The 23,836-nt window shown below is 46.0% G+C and overlaps 1 protein-coding gene across 1 annotated transcript in view; it reads left to right on the forward strand.

Moving 5' to 3' along the window:
- The first annotated feature begins 3,587 nt into the window (after positions 1-3,587).
- The window catches only part of SEC14L5 (SEC14 like lipid binding 5), a 45,959-nt gene continuing 25,710 nt past the window's right edge, over positions 3,588-23,836 (forward strand). Inside the window, exons 1-2 of the mRNA XM_053276678.1 lie at positions 3,588-3,788; positions 15,359-15,434. Of these exons, the coding sequence (XP_053132653.1) occupies positions 15,372-15,434 (63 nt within the window). The 5' untranslated portion in view covers positions 3,588-3,788; positions 15,359-15,371. The remainder of the gene's footprint in view (positions 3,789-15,358; positions 15,435-23,836) is intronic.

Below are 23,836 nucleotides of genomic sequence, written 5' to 3' on the forward strand. Positions count from 1 at the left end.
CACTGCATGATATTCCCCTCAGGGGATGAAGCTGCTCTGGGAAGAGCAGAAGGTTCCTAGTTCCCTCCCTGGCAGCATCTCCAAGGTAGGGCTGAGAGAGATTCCTGCCTGCAACCTTGGAGAAGCCGCTGCCAGTCTGTGAAGACAATACTGAGCTAGATAGACCAATGGTCTGACTCAGAATATGGCAGTTTCCTATGTTCCTATGACTCTCGAGGCTGTTGAATCTCATCGCACGTGCCATGTTGATTGGCTGCAGGGCTCTGGATTACACTGGTCTTGGAATAGTGGGCATGTATCATCCCCTTGGCTATGTGGAGTTTGCCTTGGTTTGCATTTGGATGGGAGACAGCGAAGCTATTCCCACGATCAGTAGAAAGTGGGCTAAGGGAACCTATCCCGCTTTCTACTGATCGTCGGAAGCCCTGGGCTCACGGGTGAGCCCGGTGGTTCCAAGGAGGCTAGCCCACCTAATTCCCCCTCCCCTTAAATGAGGTTAACAAAATGTGCACTCTATTCACCTCATTTTGTTCCTCATGGGCTGCCACTGGCTGCAACCAGCCTCCCGGCCTCGGGCATCTCTCCAGAATGCCCTACGCGCTTGCACGGGGCATCCTGGAGCTTCCGGGGGCCAGGCGGTGCCCAGTCCCTGCAGCCTCCACCGGCTCTGTGACGGAGCCAGCAGTCATGTGGGCGGCCGATCTGGCCACCCAGGGCTTGAAGGCTGCTCGTCCAGACATGCCAGAAGCTCTTCTCACTGATCGTGATAAGAGCTTCTACATGTGAGCACTCCCTGCTGTAAGGTATCCCCCTTAGGGGATGGGGCTGTAGCTCAGTGGTAGAGCATCTGCTTGCATGCAGAAGGTCCCAGGTTCAATCCCTGGCAGCATCTCCAGGCTGAGAAAGACACTTGCCTGAACCCTTGAAGAGCTGCTGCCAGTCAGTGTAGACAATACACCGTAGACAATACACTCGATGGACATAGGAACATAGGAAGCTGCCTTACACTGAGTCAAACCATTGGTCCATCTAGTTCAGTATTGTCTACACAGACTGACAGCAGCTTCTCCAAGGTTTCAGGCAGGAATCTCTCTCAGCCCTCTCTTGGAGATGCCGCCAGGGAGGGAACTTGAAACCTTCTGCTCTTCCCAGAGTGGCTCCATCCCCTGAGGGGAATCTCTTACAGTGTTCACACATCTAGTCTCCCATTCATATGCAACCAGGGTGGACCCTGCTTAGCAAAGGGGACAAGTCATGCTTGCTACCCCAAGACCAAGGGTCTGAGTCAGTAGAAGGCAGCTTCCTATGCTCCTATGATAAATATCATCATTCTGGGGAGGCAGTTGTGAAGACCTTAATGTGCTATTTCTTAAATATTTGTCCATGTTTTGAAAACTCAACATTGCAAACGTGATTGTTTTGATTTGTGTTTATAAAAATCTTATTCTTGTGAACTTGTCACTAAAACCTATGTTTGCCCTTACTTCCAAATTGGACTAGCTCAGGAAGAATGTTCTGGTGCTGTATGATGTTTCACTCAACATTGGGTTCACACTTCCCAGAGTGCTAAGCTCTTTCAAGTGCTGCCTTGTACATGGTCAGTTTCTTTGCAGGAAAATACCTGCAGGATACCGGAGACTTGTAGTACTTTAGAAGTCATATCTGTTTAAATTACACCGGTTGAGCAGGTGGAATGTAAATATGAACACAGGTAAGCAGTGCTAGCTAGCACCAAAGCAACGTCCTCTTTCGTTGTTTAGGATCAAACTAGATATGAAGGAGCAGCCACATATCTTTTTCATGGATTGTCAGCAAATGGCCAGCAGATGGTGCCAAAAAATTGCACAACGTCCTTTTGTTTTGCTCATCGCAATTTGTGTTTGTGATGGAATAAACTGCCATCTGGAAATACTCATGATGCAACAATAGGATATGTGCTTAGTTGCATACCTGGCTCCCAGGTGCCAAACCACCTGTTAAAATACTACTTCTACTGCTATTACTACTGCTATGCATATTTATACCTTCTGCATGCAAGCAGGCTGGTGCTCTTCCTCTGGAAAGGTCTGGGGTGATCTGATTGTTGAAACAAAATAGGGAATGAACAGGCTTGTAAGCTGATGTTCTTCTTTGTACATTTATTGATCGTTATGATGAACAGCACTACATGTTGTTCCCAAATCAACAGTTTAATGAAATGATTGCAATTAATTTCAGATCTGCCATGACTTTGATACGGAAAAAAATTAAATGGGTGTTTAATCTGATATTTCAGGGCTGTGGTGGTAGCTGTTGTCAGTTTGTGACCATAAGGCAGTTCACCCGGCCGCTAATTGTACCCAGCTTCCGGAGCTCGGCACACTCCCGATTTTTGATCACTTGTAACAAACAACTAGGTAGGAGAAGGGAGAAGTGATGGTCTGTGAGACAGGAGATGGGTGGGATGGAGACATTGCGCCCAGAATTTAATGAGAAGCTGCCCCACCTCTGGGCCAGATGTTATTGTCTGCAATGTGTTACGGACATAACAGCCTTTCTTCCTAGGTCTTCCTGCAGAAGGTCAGGGTCTATAATTATTAATTATTGCGGTTATACACAGAAAAGGACTTGCATTCTCATCTAGAGTGCAGACACCCACTACCACTTCCCACAAAGCACTCCAACCTGCTCACCCACGATCCTTTTCTTGGTTGTCATGTTCTTACTCACTTGCAGAGAAGCCTGTACTTTAGTGGAACACGCTTTTCTTGACTGGGGGGGGGGGAGAATGTAGGTGGGATGAAAGGAAAGTGTTCCAATAAAATACAGGTTTTTGTGCAAGTGTGTAGGAACATGAGAAGCCAAAAAAAGGATGGATATACAGGAGTTCTCAAACTTGGGCCCCACCCAGCTGTTGTTGGACTACAGCACCCATCATCCACAACTGCAAAGGGTGGGGGTCTTTTTAGCCTACTTCCAGTAGGCTTATGAGATCACCTGGCATTCTGTGTGTGTGTGTGTCTGTCTGTGTGTGTCCCCCTATGAACTTCACAACGCCTGGACCAATATGAACCAAATTGACCAATATGAACCAGACACAAAAAACCAGTTGTAGGGACACATGGGGACACCTCAGCGGTGTAGTCTGTGATAATGTCATCCACTCCAATCCAAGATGGCAGACATGTGAACATTTGAGGCGCCCGTGGGCTAACTTGTGAACCGCCCAACCGATTTGAACCAAATTTGCTACAACTTTAAGCATGTATGCATGTCAACCGCTTGGGGAACTCTGGTTGCATAGGCCTTCGTGGAACCAAGCACACACCACTCTGGAGTCCGGACTCCAGAGCGTAGCTATAAATGGGCGGTGAATGAAGGAACGAACCTATGCCTGCCCTGAAGCACCCGCATGAGGCCCCGCCCACCCAACACCTGAGGATGGGCGTGACCCGAGCTTAGTCCCGCCTCCTCTTCGCTGGTGGGCGTGGCCGAGCCGCGGCGGGGGCGGGGGCTGTAGGCGGAGGGCGGGCACGCGCGCAGGGGGCACGCCAGGCGGAGAGAGCGAGGAGCCCGGCGCGTGCCAGCCCTGCCGGCCGCTGATTGGCTGGAGCGCACCGGCCGGCCTTTCCCTCCCCCGCCCCGCCCCCTTCGCCGTGGAGGAGGAGGAGGCGCCGCTGCCGAGCCCCGAAGCCGCGCCGGGCGAGCCTTTCTCTCCTCGGGAAGGCAGGCGGAGGATGGCGGCGTCGGTGCCGATGCCCGGGCTGCCGTCTGCGGGGCTTCCTCTCGGCTCGGCCCGTCTGTGACCGGTGAGAGCCTCCCCCGAGGGAGGGGCGGGTGGGGGGCTCCCCCTCCCCCCCGACGGGTGGGGGCCGCCCCCCCAGGAAACCCAAAGGGAGTAATTCCCCCCCCCACACACACACGCACCCCGGCCCCGAGCCCAGAGGCGGAGGAGAGGAAAGGAGAGGAGGGGAACCTGTGCTCTTCCCTCTCCCCCAGGGACCCCCGAGATGGTGGAGAAAGAGGGAGGGGTACAGCCGGGGGGGGGGCTTAGTGGTCTGGGGGTCCCGGTTTCTTTGAGCCCGTCTCCCCATAATGATAGCAACACCCCAGCGCCCCCCCCGCTCGAGCCCCTCCCCCAGCCCTAGGGTGGGAAAATGCCCCCACCCACCCAGCAGGGACCAGAGAGGTGGGCCCTTGGCCTGGCACGGAAGGGCTCCTCGGACATCCCCGATCCCCCCCTAGAAGAAACACACACACCCTGCCTGCCCCTCCTCGTTGCTGCCCCCCTGCCCGCCCTGCTTCCCCCTCCCCACACCCTCCTCGCCTCCCTCCCTTCCTTCCTCCAGGTGGCCTCCTGTAAGGCTCCTGCTCATCCCTGCACCCTGCTTAGCTGAGCAAAGAGGCCCCTTTTCCATTTATGTGTCTCCTTGGGTGTGGGGAGTTTCTCTTGATAGTGAGCAGGTGGGGAGCAGCCGGCCCTCTCCAGTCCCCTGGGGGCTGCTGCCTGTCTTGGCCGGTGAGCCCCTTACTGGGAGCCTATGTATTTAACCAATCGATCAATCTATGTAAACCGCTTGGGGGATTCTGGTTGAAAAGCAGCCTATAAATAATTGTCATGTTGGTATATTGTGATCGTTATTAATTTCCCGCGTCTTCTGCCCCCCACCCTCCATGCCCTGGCAGGATTCAATCCTCCTTGTCCTCTTCTCTCCATATAGTACCCTGTATTCTTATTATCAATCATGAGATTGTCTCTAAGCCCACCCCCCAACCCAGGTTTCAGTCCTGTTAGCTCCCTCCATATGGTGTCCTGTATTATTAATAATAATGGTATTGCCTCTAAGCCCCCTATGCCATGCCCTGGCAGGATCCAGCCCTCCTTGCCTCCCTCCCTTTCCTCTTTGCCTCCCCCACCCCCTGGCAGGATTCAACCCTTCTTGCCCCCTTCCTTCATATGACATCCTGTATTCTTCTTAATCCAAGTTGAAGGCAGATCATCCTGGAGAGAATCTATCTATGTGGTCGCAAAGAGTCGACACCAGCTTGACGGCATTTCATCAGTCAATCAATTCTTCTTGATAATAATTCCATTTAGCCCCCATAATTGTAAGAGTTTTAATAACTGTTCTTAGTCCTCCTCTATTGCTGTCATTGTGATTACTATTATCACTCTATTATTACAGTTGTTGCTATTAATAATATTACAAGGGAGGGCTGGTGGAGGGGGTGTTTGATGATGATATTACCCCACCTTGGCTTTCCCCTGTATTATTAGTGTTCTTACCATGATCGACAACAAAATTTTAATGGGGTTAAAATGTCCATTAAATTTAATTGGAGAGGGTGGGCGAGGATGCAGACAGAAAATAAAACCCAGGTCCTTTCTCCCCACCACGTGGCTTGGCTTGTTTCAATGTCCAGTTCTCTTCCCTACATCTCTCTCGATTCCTGAGTGTCAGATCCATCTTTCCAAAGTCATAGGAAGGTGCCTTATTCTGAGTCAGACCATTGGTCCATCTAGCTCAGTCTTGTCTACACTAGATGCTCCAGAGTTCCAGGTGGGAGTTTCTCCCGGCCCTACCTGGAGATGCTGCCTGGGATTGAACTGGCTCTCAACCCCCATTCCTTAAATACTTTTCTCCAGCTCATAGCCTTGGGTCTCTTATCCAGGTGAACCTGGCCCTCCCACGTCAAAAGTTCAGTTGCAGTGGTGAAGGGTAGCGCGTCATCTCCCTCTGCCACCCACCTTGATTGTCATTGCTTAAGGGTGTCAAAAAGATGGAAGTAAGGAAATTGACTTGTGTGTGTGTGTGTGTGTGTGTGTGTGTGTGTAGGCAGGGATCCTGGGATAGGGATCGCAAACCCACATTGCATGCCATATACACTTTGTCATGAGATCCATGACATTGGCAATGGGCTGCCTATTGTCTGGGTGAAGGTCAAATCATGCTTCCCCAGGAAGTGTGTTCTCTGAGCAGTTCTTTACTTGCTCTCCATAGAAGTCAAGGCCAGCTGTTTATATGGGAGAAAATAAAAGCCCCCCCCCCGTTGTGGTGGGATCTAAACCTGCTTGCTGCCCCTGGTGAACCCAGCCATGGAGAATCAGGTTTGCTCTTTCAACAACAGCTTGTATCCTGGTTTCTGTTTCTTGGTCACACTTATTTATTTATTTATTTGATTTTTATACTGCCCTTCTGAAATGGCTCCGGGCGGTTTACAATTAAAACAGAAACCGTTAAAACCAATAGCAATTAAAACAGAGATATAAACATAAACATCAATTGACAATTAAAACATCATAAAAAACAATTAAACAGCCAGAACAATTAAAACCCTGAAAAACAGGTTACGGCATTAAAACAATTAAAACTAATTAAAAGCCTGGAAGGCCAGGCCAAATGGATAGGTTTTAAGGGCTCTCTTGAAGGTCAATGAAGAATTAAGATTGTGGATTTTTGCTGGGAGTGCATTCCACAGCCCAGGAGCAACCAAAGAGAAGGCCCGCTTCTGAATCGCCCCCAAACGAACCATTAAAGACTGCAGAGCCCTCACATACCAAGGATACATGGGGTGGGGTGTGGAAAGGACTTCCAAGCTTAAATCCCAACACCTTTTTCTAAAACTTCAGCATTTTGCTCATCCTCCTTTTCTTTGTTCTTTGACAGCTCAGGCTTGTTTTACACACATCTCAGCCTGCTCTTGACTGTACTCCTGGGCCACCTCCTCAGCACCTCTGATTCCCACAGTGGTTCTGAGTGACAGACAGGATAGAAATGTTTTAATAGGTAAATATATCCCATCCGGTTTCTCATGGCTGGCCCCTTTTCTAATATCCCCCCTATCTGAGATGCTTCAATACCGTTCTTAAGCAGGTCTGTAGACTGCTTTTTTTATGCTTATAGAGATGTAAAGATGGAGGGGGGGGTGGATCGTAGGTGAAGGAGGAGGAGAGAGCATCTTCCTTCTCCTGCTGCCCCCCACCCGCCCCCAGTTTAGAACTGGAAACTGTTTAGACCTCGAACTGGAAACTGGAAACTGTTTAGACCTCGAACTTGATGGTGGCTGGGAAAGAACATTCAGATGTTGCAGAATAGAGAACACCTTCAGGTATTTTATCCAGACATGCAGTCTGGGAATCTGCCAAGCAAACTTCTGCAGCAGAGTGGCAAATCCTTTGTACAACAGTGTTTCACTTCCATTGCCTGTTTCACATGCCTTTATCGGCTTCATCATGTGCAAGAAATTGACCAGTATGTGGGTATTTATACACAGTATCAAGAAACAAACAGACGACTCATGGATATCTTCAGTTTTCTGAAGTCCATGGATGAGAAAAATGAACGTATAGGATTGGAAGCGATTGATCTTTTGAACGTGGGTTTTGATTAGTGAGAAACTTGATTTATGTGGCTTGTTGCGGTAATATGTCGTGTACATACTTTACTCTTTAAATGGCATTATCCTGGTTCAGGGTGACTAGTTCTGTTGACAGTTCCCCTGGCCGTTAACAGTAAACATATGAATTGCTTTCCCAGATCAGATCAAAGGCCCAGCATTTGGTCCTTGCAACTGTGGCCACTCAGATATTTCTAGCAAGCTGACAGGCAGGACGTAATGGAAATGGCCACCATTCATTGTTTTTCCTAAGCATACAGTATGCAGAGTTTCACTGCTGTGAACTTGCAAAACTGTCTGAAGCATTTTTAAGTCTGGTGTTATGAAGCTGGGTTAAATATCCAAAGTTACGGCTAGTCCTTAATACCATTATCTGTTAATTATGTAATAGGCTAATGATGACAATTTCCTGAGCATTTCTCTTGAAGCAGATTTCTCTCTTCTGCATGATATTGTTGAGTTTATATATGATTTCTAAGCCCAAATGGGGTAATCTTTTTTTTTAACCACAGTGTTAGTGGCTTCTCTTATCAGTTTTTGTTCCTTCCTATATATAAACTGCCAAAAAATACTTTAGGGTGCAGCAATTTGCAACTTCATCTCTAATGCTGGATATGCTTGTATTATTGTTTGAATATACATATTTTCTTTTTTCCATAAACATCCCAAGCGGTATGTGTTGATATACCATTTTATGTGTTTTGAGTAGCAAATAAAGTTTGGGTTTAAAAAGGAAGCAAGTATTGGATGTATCTCCACTTTCCAAATGTTATATAACTCTTGTAAAATTATTTAGGAGCACTTTTTGTTGCTGTTCGCTCTCTGAATTAGTCCTGTTCACACTCTGGATTCCTTCGTTCTGCTCCTAGTTGCTGTTGGCTGTACTTGTATGCTAGAATTGGTTGTCATCCCTCTGTTGGAGAGGCTGCTAGTGCCTAGCTGGAGAAGCAGTTTCACCCCTCTGCCACGTGCATCCTCCGCTCTCACCCGGATTGCATACCGGGACAATAATTTCTCATCGCTGACGGGTGCAGTCTACAATTGTCCCAGTCCTGTCCAAGCCAGTCGAATGTAATCTTGCCTGAATCAAAGGGCTGTTTCATAGGGAAGAGTTAATATTAGAGAGTAAATTGAGTTTATGACATTATTGCTCCTTACCAAGGGGGAAATTACCCTGTAATTAAAAGACGTGTTTGGCACCTAGGGTAAAAGATACAGCTAATCCAGGTTTGGGATTTAGCTCTTGTAACTTGCTTTAAATAGCTGTTGCTGCCACAGGGTAAAAGTACTCTGAGATAGTCTCCTCATGCAAGAACTTTTCTCTCTCAGAAAAGTCAAATCTGTATATGACCCACAGAGAGCAAGCTGTTCTAAATTTGGGGAAAGAGGCCATCGCTCAGTGGATGAGCACCAGCTTTTTACATAAAAGGTCTCTGGTTCAGTCCCTGGCATCTCCAGATAGAACAATGAAAGACTGCTGTCTAAAACCCTGGAGAATTGCTGCCAGTCAGAGAAGTAATAGTGAGATGGATTAACTAATGGTCTGGTACAGGTACGGTATCTAATTATTCAGAGGATGCTCACTTATTGCCTGCACCTCTCCTATCTGCTACTGTTACTCTTGTAGGTCCTTTTCTTGAGTCGGGATGGGTAGCTGCTGTTAGTACCATCCTGTGACTCCCGCCCTGTCTTCTCAGACCAGGAAGCCAGGAGGTCTAGAGACGCAGTTTCTGTAGTCGTGCACTGTGGGAATGTACTGTGAAGCAGTAAGTTGGCAGCTCATGTAGATTCCTTTCTGGCTTTGTTAAAAAGCAATGAACGGACCAGGATAGGCTGCAATCGAAACATAGGAAGCTGCCATATACTGAGTCTGACCCTTGGTCCATCTAGCTCAGTATTGTTTTCCCAGACTGGCAGCAGCTTCTCCAAGGTTGCAGGCCGGAGTTTCTCTCAGCCCTATCTTGGAAATGTCAAGGAGGGAACTTGGAACCTTCTGCTGTTCCCAGAGTGACCCTATTTCCTAAGGGGAATATCTTACAGTGCTCACACTTGCGGACTGGCCATCTGGACAATTACCAGCTACGCCATGGAGCCAGTTGGGGTGGCAGGGTTCGGAAGTCTCCTGGTCCCCAGAAGTCCCATAAGGCAGTGCCTTTTGGGGAGCCTCCTGACCCTGGGAGGCTTGTTGTAGCCTCCCGGCTGCTCCCGTTGGTCTCGTGACCAGCCAAAACCAGGCTGGGCTCCCTTAGCCCGGTTTTGGCTGATTGTGAGAATAGCTTCAATGCCTGTCTATGGCACAGTGGCCATTCAACATTAGCAAACCCACAAAGACTGTTCCCAATTACTGCCCTTGGGAATGGCCACTGTGCTTTCCTTGTATCCATTTGTGCCGTTTCCCTGTGGGGTGTGTGTGTGTGTGTGTGTGTGTGTGTGTGTGTGTGTGTATGGTGTTACATGCATCTGATGAAGTAGGCTCTAGTCTCTATTAATCCATGGAAGTGAAGGCTACAATCTTTTTTATGACTTTTACTTATTATATTTGTACACCACCCCAAACTTCCATCTCTGGGCGGTTTACAACAGCATAAAACAAATTAAAACAGACATCTAAACCTTAAAATAATGTAAAGCCACAAGTCTAGTTAAAAAGCTTGGGTGGGGGAAACAAAGTGTCTCTAAAGACTTCTTACAGTCTGCTTCTCTCCCCTGCCCCAACATGAGAGTTCTTTAATTATGGGGCATCCACTAAGAATACATCTCTGCATGATTTTGCTGACTCCATGTGAGGCAGTGAAGAGCTCTCAAAGCTTGTTAGGGCACGTGGAGAGGAGTGCTATGTTGGGCTCTGTGAAGGAGGATGCGAGTGTTGGGCACATTAACTTTTTGAAAAATGAGCAAGTGGATTAGCTTGGAAGTGGGTACAAAGTTCTGCCGTCTTGACTGATTAGAAACTCCTGCTGAGAAGGCTCAGTGTCAGCCAGTGGCGCTGAGTAGGCTTAACAACTTGTATGGTAATACAAATGCCCGAAATTGCTGGGGTCTTGTTTCTGGGAGAGCTCCCAGCGGTGAACTAAATGGAGACATTCACTGGTAGGATTTCCTACTGGTTGTTCACAGGCAGGCAAGGCCTTTTCAATCAGTTTAATAATTTCAGAAAGCTTGCATAACTATGTACGGCCAGGGCTTGGGAAAAGGGGAGTGTGGGTGGGAAAGAACTGCTTTGCTTTCAGAGATGTGAAGATGGAGGGAAGCTTAGTCATGAGCCTTAGGGAAGCCGAAATGGGAGTCAAGCTTTCAGGATGGTGACAGGTGACTGACAAGCTCCAGTGGCTTGGCTGCAAAGTAAATTGCTTGTATGGCAATTACGACACCTTTCTTCTTCTTAAAAAATGAGACTTCTTGCAGCTCAATTCACACGAATGCCACTTGTTCAACTGTCTCCAGGCATTCTAAAAAGCGATTCTTAACCCTTCTAATTTCCAGGCTTGAGATCACAGGGTAACATGATATAGGGGCCAGATCTAAATCTGGCTGATGAAAAATCTCTTTGACTAGTTCTTGAGTTTGGGTTTTGTTCAGCTCTCCGATTCCTAGTGCTGGACAATCCCTAGTGCTGAAGGAAGCAGCAAATGAAAATAATGAAAGCCACAGCCTGCTTCTTAAATTAGGTGTACAGAATCTGTGTCATTTGTAGCCATGAAAGAATAATGGAGAGCAAACTTGGGGAGCAGCTGTATAAACTAAAGGCGGTTAATGGCAATAAAGCCCATGACGGTCTGATGATAAACAACTTCCACTCATAGGGCAGAACATATTTCTTGTGCTAATATTTACTGTAGAGTAAGTTAATCCATTTCCCATGGTATAGGGAGGTCACTGTGTCCAGTTCTGGGCCCTGCATTTTAAGAAAGACACTGATAAACAGGAATGGGTTCGGCGGGGGCGGAAAAGATGGTGAGGGTCTGGAAGCCGAGTTTTGTGAGGGACGGTTGAAGGAGCTGGGCATGAAGAGAAGACGAAGGGTAGATACGATTGCCGTCTTCAAATATCTGAAGGGATATCACATAAAAGTAGTGGATTTGACCTGTGTTTTCCTCCTGAGGGCAGGAATTGAGGAGAGGAGAGCTGGTCTGGTGGTAGCCAGCATGACTGGTCCCCTTAGCTAAGCAGGGTCTGTCCTGGTTGCATATGAATGGGAGACTAGAAGTGTGAGCACTGCAAGAGATTCCCCTCTGGGGATGGAGCCACTCTGGGAAGAGCAGAAGGTTCCAAGTTCCCTCCCTGGGAGCATCTCCAAGATAGGGCTGAGAGAGATTCCTGCCTGCTACCTTGGAGAAGTCATTGCCAGTCTGTGAAGACAATGCTGAGCTAGATAGACCAATGGTCTGACTCAGTATATGGCAGCTTCCTATGTTCCTATGAATGGATAGGTTGAAACTGCAGGGAAGCAGATTTAGGCTAGACATTGGAAAGAATTTCATAGCTACATGCTGCTTGATAGTGGAACAGTCTGCTTTGTGCAGCAGTGGACTCTCTTTCTGTAGAAGTTTTCAGTTGAGGCTAGATAACCACCTGTTGGGAATCCTGTAACAGTTTCCTGTACTGATCAGAGAGTTGGACTGGAAGACCTCTAGGGACCCTTCCCGTTCTATGTTCTGTGTTTGTAACACTAAAAAGAATCCCTGATTCGTAGCTCTCGTTTCTCTCCAAGAGTGGATCTGAAGCAGGGCTTCCCCAGTAGGTTTCAACAACTGGGAAGGTTCAGATAAGAGCAGGCATTTCCATAATGGTCGAGGCCACACGATTCTGGGCATTGCTATTACCATTACCCTGAATTGTTGATGCTAAATGGAAGAATTGTTGTGAAATGCCCCAGACGAACCCACATGCTGCCAGTGGCTAGCAGCTGCAGCTTCTTAACTGCGTCTTCAAGGGCATCTCCTTATACGAATATCTGTATCATGGTCCCTGTTCTCTGAAAATTGTGTTGCTGGCATAGACTATTCCCATGTCAGCACAGAATTTGGATTTCTTTGGAAAGACAAAGATGTCTCTTTTGGGGTAGTGCTGGTAGAGAGAATACACATTCATGGTTGCATTGTTCAGCACAGACATGCAGTGTTGAACTGTAGCTTGGTAGCTCACTATTTAAATAGATTTTTTTTTTATTTATTCATTCATTCATTCAATTTCTATACTGCCCTTCCAAAAATGGCTCAGGGTGGTTTACACAGAGAAATAATAAATAAATCAGATGGCTCCCTGTCCCCAAAGGGCTCACAATCTAAAAAGAAACATAAGGTAGACACCAGCAACAGTCACTGGAGGTACTGTGCGGGGGGTGGATAGGGCCAGTTACTCTCCGCCTGCTAAATAATAGAGAATCACCACGTTAAAAGGTGCCTCTTTGCCCAGTTAGCTGCGGTTTTGATATGCCTGGCTCCTGAAGCAAGAGCCAAATGTTGAATCCATATACACTTTTCTTTGCAAGCAGTAGAAGGAAAGGATGCTGGTAGCTGGTGATTTATGGTAGGGTCTTCTGGGAGCGAAAACGCTTGCCATCTGACAGCTTTCCTGGGTTCTTTTTAAAGATCTTTGTGGTTTCCTTGGAACTGGGAAATTTATGCTTCACTTCGGGATAAAGGGTTGCAGAGTAATTATCTTGTATAAGTGGTTACACAGGAAGCCATCTTTAAATGAGAAACAAGAGCTTGATAGTTTATTGCAAACTAAAACATAGGCTGAGAAAGCAAACAGGCTAACAGTTTCTTGCGCAGAGAGAGGGAGAACCTCTCAGTTTGAAATTCAAGACAGCAAGCAAGGAGCAGACAAACTGTTACTCCACCTGCAAGCCAGTACATAGAGGTAAAACCTACAGACAAGCATGTCTAGTACAAGAACTGAGACAATGCTATGGCAAAATCCCAACATAAAGCTGGGAGCCAACTTGCATACACACACACCCACACACCCACACACCCACACACCCACACACCCACACACCCACACACCCACACACCCACACACCCACACACCCACACACCCACACACCCACACACCCACACACCCACACACCCACACACACACACACACACACACATACACACACACACAGGGCTTTTGTTCTCAGGAAGGTATACAATTGTAGTGATGTACAATATGCTAATGAGTCCACAGACAAAGGAGCAAATCACAGGTATGCAACAAGAACAACTTCATTTACGATCAAAGATGAGCTCCAAAATTTAACAATTTTACAGAAAGCAGGGGATGGGACAACTAACTCTTTCATGAATGAATGATTTGTTCAATAGGTATGCTGTTTGTGTCCGAAGAAAGTTCAGTCTGTGATAGCATATCTGCTTCATACCGTACAACCCAAATATTACACAATGAGAGTAGTTACCTTATAAAATATGCCTGTATAAATTGGCACCCATCCGGGTTTATCCACATTAGCAGGATAAGTGCCAAGGCTGCATACTTATGCTTGTACCTTCCCATCTGATCAGTTCAGCCACCACTGGTTTTTTTGGTTTTCCGTATAGTAGATGTTGACAACTCAGTACAGGTCAAAGCGCCCTTCGGGACTCTGACCCTTCTGCAGAAGGTGGCGTGGATTTCTTAGACGGTAGGTCAGCAAGTGCAAAGATGATCACTGTTAAATATGTTTAGCAGCTGGTATTCTTCCACTATGCTAGCACTCACTCAGATGGTAGCACTCACTCCAGGTATCACAGTTACAGCTTTACATTGTAAGGTATCCTGTACTACTTGCAGCTTGGGTGTCTGTTATATGATATCAGCAAAAGCTTTCTACAGTTTGACTCTGTCCTGTTAGTGCCACCAGCACTGGAAAGTCTTTATATACCCCGTCCTTTAGATATTGTATTTATCTGTGTAGTTCCTGGATAGATGCCATTGGACTTCACAATTTTCAGCTGGCTGCTTAGTGGACTTGCAGTATTACGACAACATTTACAGATTTAAGTAAGCAATTTCCAAACTTCAGGTATCTTTAAGTTCACGAATCACTAGCTATGTTTTTCTCTTCCTCCCTCACTGGAGAAATTAACTGTAGCATCTACCTTTCTTGAGGCTGCTAAATGACTTTTAGATGGAAGCCTTCCTAAAGATAGTTGTTCTGCACCTAAGTACCTTTTAACTCTTTGATCCTGGAGAAGAGTTCACTGCTTGGATGCTGACCAGTGTTCTGAGATCTGTGCTTTTCCAGCACTGGAATATGAGTAAGAGTTTTAGTCTTTGAGACTTCTGGCATTTATGGACCTTTAGTACTAATAGTGGAGGCAGCATATCCTACAGAGTTTGCAGAAAGCCTCTCAAAAGGCCTCTTGTAAGAGTGGGTTCATTATCTCGCTGGATTCTTGTTATTGCCATGCGTGTGTGGGTTAAAAGCTGTGGATGAGGGCAGAGGCTGGAATTCCATTGATTTGGATAAATGAACTGTGGAGATGGGTATTGTACGTCCTCCAGGGTTTTTTTGTTCAGCACACGGTAACCAGTTGGTGTTTAAATCACTTGTCAGAATGGTATAATTTTCTAAACTGTGCGACTGGAACATTTTGTAAAGCATGCAGTCTTTCATTTAGATTTTTTCTTTCTGTTTTTAAAAATCAAATGGGTTTAGCACAGTTGGACAGTTTTGAATGTGGTTGGTTTAAGCAGCCTTTAAAATCAAAAGCATTAATGTTGGGTGCTGCTATAACACCACACACGATAAAAGGGAAGGTTTATAGCATCTGGGCTGTGGAGAATGACCTACAAAGGACTTGCTTCCCTTAAGCATGCATATTTAAAAAAACGGACCCATCTTAGTTGAACCTGCTTCTGTTCTCTGCTGGCTTTGACCTCTAGGCAGGCAGAACATCAGTTCTGTTGCAAAGCTGAAAGGGCTGTGTTTGGGCTTACTGTGTGATGTTCAGAGTAGATTTCTTAACTGGTTGCTGTTTTTTCATTACAGGTGTGAAGTAAACATGGTGCAAAAATATCAGTCCCCTGTTAGAGTCTACAAATACCCCTTTGAGCTCGTCATGGCGGTAAGTGGTACATCTGCTTCTAGTTCATGCTGCTTAAAAAAATTCCTCAGAAACCTCTGGTTTGCATGGCGTTTGGTGCAGGATATGTGCTTTTGTGACACATGACAAGTTTACTTCTGGTGTTTTGACTCAAAAATTTGTAGGATCAATCTGTGATTAGGTTTCTTTTCATTACATGCCATATTGTACAGCTTTTCATCAAACTAAGTGTTGGGTAAATTTGTGGGAAATATCAGGAGTCCTGTGAAAAGTGAAAATAGTGACCTTTGTGATGGAGCTACTTTCTCATCTGATTTGTAGAGCCAGTTGAAAAGCATTATGCTGATGAGAATATTCTTTGTCTCTTGGAGCAGCTCTCACAAAAATTCTCCCCACTTGAGGAGGAGAAGCAGAATATCATCCTCTTTCCATTTGCCTGCAGGCCTGGCACTGTGTTTTGTGCTGCCCTACTTGAGAAGGTTCACCCCACTGACAATCCTGTTCCCTAGGTGCTTGCTTTGGAGAACACACTTTTATAAATTGCTTCGTGCTACAGAGCTTGAGGTAGGGTTGGTGGTGAGGAAACACTTTATATGCTCAAGAAGACAACCGTGGCTAAGTCTGCTCTGCTCATGTCACTTGTCTTGGGTACCAGATTGATCTGATTTGCACTGGTGCATCTGGGGAAAGCCATGCCCTGGGAATTGTGGCTTGCAGCTTTTGGCACTGAGGACTTCTGACATTCCCTGCAAGTCATAGTTCCATGAGAGAGGCAGGTAGACAATTCGTTTTAAAGCAGTTTTAGGGTTTTTATTACGAGATCAGTTGTTTTGCTAAGTCTGCATTGCTTTCTCTAGTGCAGGTTCCCTTTATGTCTTCAGTAGAGTGCTGGCATTATTCAACACAAAGGCATGGCAAACGGAACTTATGTGCAGGGGTCAAGAAATTTTGGCTTAGTTCACCAGCCAGACAAAATATTTTACTCGCCAAATAGATCCTTGAGTTATGTTGGTACATTACTCAGCAGGGTTTTTTTCTCACTCGTCTGGCATCATTTTTCACTTGTCGTGGACTAGTAGACTAGTGGATTTCCTGAGCCCTGCCTATGTGCAGCTCTGCTTTGTTGGGCTTTAACTTTGGAGAGTTGCACAGATGACCGATGTCAGCTGCTTGTCAGTAAATTGGCTGCTAATACAAGAAAGCCTCTCCTAGATAGATCTATTGTTAGCTTGTTAGCAGATCTCCTAGAGGCCGGGGAATGATGTGTTTGTGTGATTTAGCTGCCCTTGCTTTCTGGAAATTTCTGTACATTTTACAACTTCTGGACCCCAGAGATATAGCTTTTGTGGACTGCAAGTGTTTCCTTGATGGTCCATAAATGTCTATCTTAGTTCCTGTTCCTTGTTGGTTCTACCAAATGTGAAACCAAGGAACAAAGTGACTTATCCATAGTCCCTGATGTACTCTGGAAAAAGTAATTCTTGGATCCTTTGAGTCCTAAGCTTGGACTTGTTAAGGAGAGCTGTTCTTATGGTAGCAAGCATGAATTGTCCCTTTTGCAAAAAGGGTCTGCCCTGGTTTGCATTTGAATGGGAGACTACATGTGTGAGCACTGTAAGATATTCCCCTTAGGGGATGAGGCTACTCTGGGAAGGGCACCTGCTTGCTTGCTTGCTTGCTTGCTTGCTTGCATGCAGAAGGTCCCAAGTTCCCTCACTGGCAGCATCTCCAGATAGGGCTGGGAGAAACTCCTGTCTGCAACCTTTGAGAAGCCACTGCCAGTCTGGGTAGACAATACTGATCTAGATGGACCAATGGTCTGACTCGGTATAAGGCAGTTTCCTATGTGCCTAGGAGTTTAATCAAAGCATCAGTAAAGTGCTAGAGTTCAGCCTTAGAGGTAGCAGCGAAATAACTCTGAGCCTATGCAGAGAGCATTAATCACCAATCCAATACATTCTGAATTGGAGGAGGAGCTTCAGTGCCAAAGGGCCTGACCCCCCACCCCCGTTAACAAATTGCCAACCAGTATACACAGGTTGCCTTTTGAAGCCTGTTTTGTGGGGTGTGTGGACAACAACAGTGCACAAATAACATTGGACTTGTGACTTTGAGTGGGACTAGTGCTTTAACAGGAAGTGGCTACAGGGTACCAGCTCAGCAGGGCTATATACAAGTTGGGGTGTTACAGATGAACAGGATCACCTTTGTGTGTGCTGCTCTCTGGCTTTTTAAACATCCTTACTTTAAACAGAGCTTTAAATATTCCACTCTCACTCAGTACCCAAGTAAAAAAAGGCTTGCAAAGGTTGCCCATGGGTTCTCGCGGTACCTTTTGCGGACTGATTTTTCTGATAATTACAGTTTTCATTGTAGATTTTACTATCTCTGGGCCCATCCCCTCTCTTATCCTTATCTGATCACAAATTCTGGAAATATAGGAATAAGCTCAAGGCATTCACGTAGCCTAGTGATGTCCTGTGGTGGTCCTTCGGTAGATGCTTTGCTCATGATTAGATAAGATTTTGATTTCGATGACAGAACGGGAAATATTTTCTCCCAGAAGACTCGAATAGGCTTACAGAACTCCACTTAATGAGGATCAGGTTATCATTTAATTCAGTTGCCTTTCCTTGAGAGCTCAAAGTGAATTACAATGTAAAGAAATCAAATCTAAACTATGTAAAAGCTGTTAGCAGTAATGGATAATTAAAATACAGTATACTGCCAATGAAATCAAACCATCTCCACAACAATAAAATATGACTCGGCAGCAATATTAATACAAAACCACACTTCAGAAGTAGTTGAGACAACATCTTCACTCATGCTGAGTAGTTTGGTCTTTTTAAAATAGACATGGACTAGAAAGGGGTGCTGTACAGAACCACGGGGATGGCTTGTAAAAATCTTGCATTTTCTGTGGGGCGAAGTTATTTAATGACTTGGCGGGATAAGTTCCCTCTCCTTACATCAATATGAATGCTAAAATTATCCTGTAAGAACTCTCCATATCTAGGTCAAACATCGTCTAATTTCTTGAAATGGCCACTCACTAATATATAGACCTAGGGGTCCCAATCGCTTAATTTTTACTTAAAATGTCTCAAATCAGCGTCTTCACTTGGATATGCATAATGCAGCAGTCTTTTACTCCCCCAAGCTTTGCATTCATTAAACTAGTCTCCCTGCAGCAAAGGCAGCCGTTTCTGAGACGCTGGAGTTCCTTTTGAAGCAGTCGGCAGGCTGCAGCTGATTTTCGAGGTTTGTCGAGAGCAGCTGAAGTGACTGGGCAGAGCTCTGAGCGAGTGTCCCTCTCCAAATGATGAAATGACACATTCCGCCTTCCAGTAGTTGATATGTGCCATCTCGTTGGATGGTTCCACACATGACAGTCATGCTGACTTTGGGCCTTCCAGGCTGCATAGGAAATAGATCTCTTATGGAACTCGGCAGTCTCCTTGGTTGCTTAACAGTGCCTTCGTAATGTAGATTGATTGAGCTACAGTGAGGCTAGCATGTTGTATTTGAGGGCCCCTTCTTATGTTACTTGCAGCTGCACTCCCTGCAATGTGGGGGAACTGTAACTGTATGCCTGCCTGCTGGTCAGATGCAAAGACGCTGAGCTGCTGCCCAATTCACAGTTGCTGTATCTAACTCGTCAAGGGACCTGATATGTTGCTGCTTTCTGTTTTATGATTTTTGTTATAGGAGAGACTTGCAAACGAACTCCCCTATTCAAAAATAACGAGGGAGCTGTTCTAAGACTGACTAAAAAGAGGGCTTCTGTGCAAGATGTCATTACTGCATTAGAAATACCTCCTTGTTGCAGTGAATCCCTGGAATTCCTTACTCATTGCATTGCATGTTAAAAATGTGGATTGTGTCCTAATTTTTGCTGTCCATGTTTACCGATCTTTATGGAATAATCGGGGGTGTAAACGGCCACTCCAACCCCACCTTGACTTAATCCTCTCATTAATCATGGCTACTTGTGTAACTGCCAGATGTGAATGGGCTTTGCAATAACTTTGCCCACGAGTAGAATGCAGAGGAAGTAATCCTGTCCTGCTCTGGGCACAAAAGGAATGTAATGAGATCGAGATGTCAGTTTCTCTTGCTAGACAAGCTCCTTGTACAACTAATACCTGCATTCGGTAGACCTGGGTCTCTGGGAGTAGCTCTCGAGCTTTGTCCATCTTCTAAGAACATAAGATCAGCCCTGCTGGATCAGGCCAAAGGCCCATCTAGCCAAGCATCCTGTTTCACATAGTGGCTCACCAGATGCCTCTGGAAGCCACAGGCAGGAGTTGAGGGCATGCCGTCCCTCCTGCTGTTACTCCCCTGCAATGGTACTCAGAGGCATCCTGCCTTTGGCGACTGGAGGTGGTCTATAGCCCTCCAACTAGTAGCCCTTGATAGATCTCTCCTCCATGAAGTTATCCAAAGCCCTCTTAAAGCCATCCAGCTTGTTGGCTGTCACCACATCTCGTGGCAGAGAATTCCACAAGTTGATTATGCATTGTGTAAAACCGTACTTCCGTTTGTTGGTCCTAAATTTCCTCTGCCTTTAATGCTTCTCCCATTATCCTGGTGTTGGCATCAAAAACTAGAGACGTGAAATGCTTTTGCTGGGGATCGGGACAATTGCATCTAAGGGCTTCCTTGCCAGCTAACCTCACACTCCTATACAAGCGTGGGAAGTCCCTTCTTGACCTTTGGAGGCTGTAAGAGCAAATTGTTGATCTATGGAGCCCTAGATTGCACATGGCAATTCCATCTGTGTGCCCTAGCTAGCACAGGAACTTGCAGAGCGCAAAATTCTACCTTCTGCTAAAACTGACACCAAGCATTTTGCACTGACTGATGGCTGCACCCAAGGTCTGTTTGCTTGGAAGCTTCTCCCTGAGTCGCTTGAAGGGAAGGACCCTGCAGCCGCATTCCTGCTGTGCAGCTCTTGCGTAATATTCCGATGAGCATTGTCTGTATTCAGTCATAACCTTTTCCTTCTTGTTAGTGCTTGCAGCCAGATCACCATGTGTTGGGATAATATGGTCTCGCACAAAGCAGGTTCAGGCCAGGTCACTGCTTGAACAAGGCAGCTGTAAGAAACCTGAGAGTGGCTATACATATGCACTTGGTGTCTGTGTGGAGTACACTTGTTAAACCTTCAGCTCAGGTGTCCTGTGGTGGTGGGGACTTCTGGTTACTGAGTTACTCCCATGGAAATTAATGGGAAAGTAAACTTGTGCCATTAATTTCAGTAGGACTGCTCTATCTATCTATCTATCTATCTATCTATCTATCTATCTATCTTTAACATTTTATACCACCCAAAACCTACGTCTCTGGGTGGTTTACAACAAAATAAAAACAGAAAGTAAAACATTAGTTAAAACAAAAGCAAAAAGTTTAAAACATTACAATTTAAAAATTTTAAAACAGTATTTTAAAACAGCATTAAAACCATTAAAACAATATTAATTAAACCTGGGTGAACAGATGTGTCTTTAAGGACTTTTTAAAGGATGTCAGAGATGGGGAGGCTCTTATTTCACTAGGGAGCGCATTCCAAAGCCTTAGGGCAGCAGCGGAGAAGGCCCATCCCTGAGCGGCCACCAGACAACCCAATGGCAACTGCAGACGGACCTCTCCAGATGATCTCAATGAGCGGTGGGGTTCGTGACGAAGAAGATGTTCTCTTAAATACCCAGGGCCCAAGCTGTTCAGGGCTTTATAGGTTATAATTTAACACCTGGTACTTTGCCCGGAAACCTATCGGCAGCCAGTGTAACTCTTTTAGTATAGGAGTAATATGGTCTCTCCTGGATGACCCAGAGATCAACCTGGCTGCCGCATTCTGAACCAACTGTAGTTTCTGGACTACATACAAGGGCAGCCCCACATAGAGCGCATTACAGTAATCTTACGAGTACCATTGAGTATTACAGTGAGGGAGGCAGGCTACTACAGTCACTGGCTCATATCTACACTAAGTTACTCATAAGCAAACTTGCTGCAATGAATGGGACACGTTTACTTTCCTATTGATTTCAGTAGGAGCACTCAGTACTAATTTTCTGAAGCCTGTCAGTTAGGCTGAGGGAAGAGGTGTGCTGAACAACAGTGTGTAGTCAGCCAAGCGGGAGCAGAGGAGGAGGTGTGCATATAGCTGAGGACTCGTTGGCTTCAAGCCAGTGATCCTGAGATGGGGAACATAGTATGGCTGCAGTATGGGGAGGCAGGAGGGCTCTGAGTACCCATGGAGTACTAGTACCCCCCCATTGGGAACCCCTATGCTAAGACTACTGTTGTATAAAAAGAGGAGTGCTTGTCGGGAACATAGGAAGTGGCCATATATTGTCTACACAGGCTGGTGGCAACTCTCCAAGGCTTCAGGCAGGAATCTTTCCCAGCCATACCGGAAACTGCTGTCGGGCATTGAATGTGTGACTTTCTGTATGAGCCACAGCCCCACTGTGAGCCTTTCAGGCATGCAGAACTGAGCCCTTGGGCTCTTGAATAAGACATCCCAGCCATGGCCTTGTGGGGAGATGCAAAGTAGGTAATTACAAGGTGCTGACCCAAGTCCGATTTCCCCCCGCCTCCTTGATGACACATTCCGGTTAACAAAATGTTGCTGCAGTCTCTGGCAGCCAGAAATTGTCCTGTCGGTCACAAGGTGACACATACATTGCTTGAAAGCCATCTGTTCTCATTGGCTAAACTTGTGCTTTTCCTTGGCCTGCCGATGCCTGCCAATAAGGTTTGCTCAGTTTGCTGCCCTTGAGACCTCCTCTGTGTTTGGTTCCCTCCTCACCCAATCTGGCTTTGTTCAGAATGAGGCAGTGGTACATTTAAGCTCAGCAAAGGGTAGCTTCCATCTAGGCTTACTGTTGCATAGCTATATGTGTATGGAATCGGGGGCAGTCTCTTACTATGCTGAGCAAGCAGCCGGGCCCCTTGTCTGGAAGGAAGGAGTCAGTATTCATGATATCTGAGGCATTCAGTTTCTTTGCTCCTGGAAATTCCATGGGAGGAGAGCTGTATGGCTTGTGAAGTAATAAGATTTGGGCAGGGCAGACAGATTAAAGTAGAACCGCTTTGCCTTCACCTTGTACATTTAGTCTTAAACTGAGGCAGTCTGGTGCCTTGGCTTGAGTTGTGCAAAACCCAGGTTTGAATTGTGTCTTGGCTGCAAAACTCTCATTAAAGTAAAGTCGTGCCCTCAAGTCGGTGTCGACTTCTGGCGCCCACAGAGCCCCGTGGTTTGCTTTGGTAGAATACATTCCCCATTGCATTTCCCATTGCCTCCTCCATTTCCCATTGCCTTCTCCCATGCAGCGTGAGATGATGCCTTTCAGCACCTTCCTATATCACTGCTGCCCAATGTAATATACTAGCAGGGCTTCAGACCAGCATCCTCTTGCTCGCTAGGCAGATCATTTCTCCGCTGTGCCATTAGGTGGCTTAAAACTCATTAGGCTGTCTTAATTGCTGTCCTTCAGCCTAATATACCTCACAGGCATATTGTATACCTCACAGGTTGTGAGGCTGAACTTGCCACTCTGTGTTCCCTGAAGTAGGGCAGAATACCCGTGCAACAGCTGATCTTTTTTCAAAGTTGTGGCTGTATTCCCTCTCTTGTTGAGTTGTTTCATTCTTTACCAAGTAAAAAAAGCCACTTGTTATCCCTGGCATGGGAGACAGGGCCATTTCTTACACATCTGTCTGTAATGCTTGCTGAGTTTTCTGACACAGATTAATATTAGCGTCAGAAATATTAGTAAATTATACATACTTTGGTAGAACTGCAGGGTGAAGTCCATGTCACTTTGATTATAGATATCTTTAAACCTTTTCATTTCCAACTGCTTTCTTCTGTCCTTTCCTGTGAAATCCTGTATAATAGATGGGTATAGATCTCACCTCAATATTCTCCTGTTTGGTCTATGCTGGAATATTGCACTGTTGTAGATTGGGACCTTGAAGGGTCATAATAACGTATGCATCATTAAATGTAATTTAATTCTCAACAGAGAGGCCATGTTAAAGGCAAGCCATGTCCAATATCTTGTCAGCTGTTGCTGCTTGCCTGGTTTGTCATCAACTTCTGTGCTGTAAAGCGCAAAATGCATCTTGATTGTTTAATGTGCTGGTTATAGAAGTCCAAGGGCACATTCTAAATCCAACAGAATGCAGTTTTTCAGTATACACCATTGTACAGTCGCCAGTGTACAATTGGCCTGAAATACACCCACTGTATATTTCTGCAAATGGTTTTTGTTCTGTGGCCTTGGGATTCTGCCCCAAATAGCCGCTCTTTGCAGTGTCGTCTCTGGAGAGCCTCTCTGTGGGAGCCTTGTGCCTTCCTTCACGATCATAACATTGTTCCTGGTCAACTTCTGCCATATAGCAACGTG

This window comes from Hemicordylus capensis, chromosome 13 (assembly GCF_027244095.1).
Source record: "Hemicordylus capensis ecotype Gifberg chromosome 13, rHemCap1.1.pri, whole genome shotgun sequence".
Taxonomy (NCBI): domain Eukaryota; kingdom Metazoa; phylum Chordata; class Lepidosauria; order Squamata; family Cordylidae; genus Hemicordylus; species Hemicordylus capensis.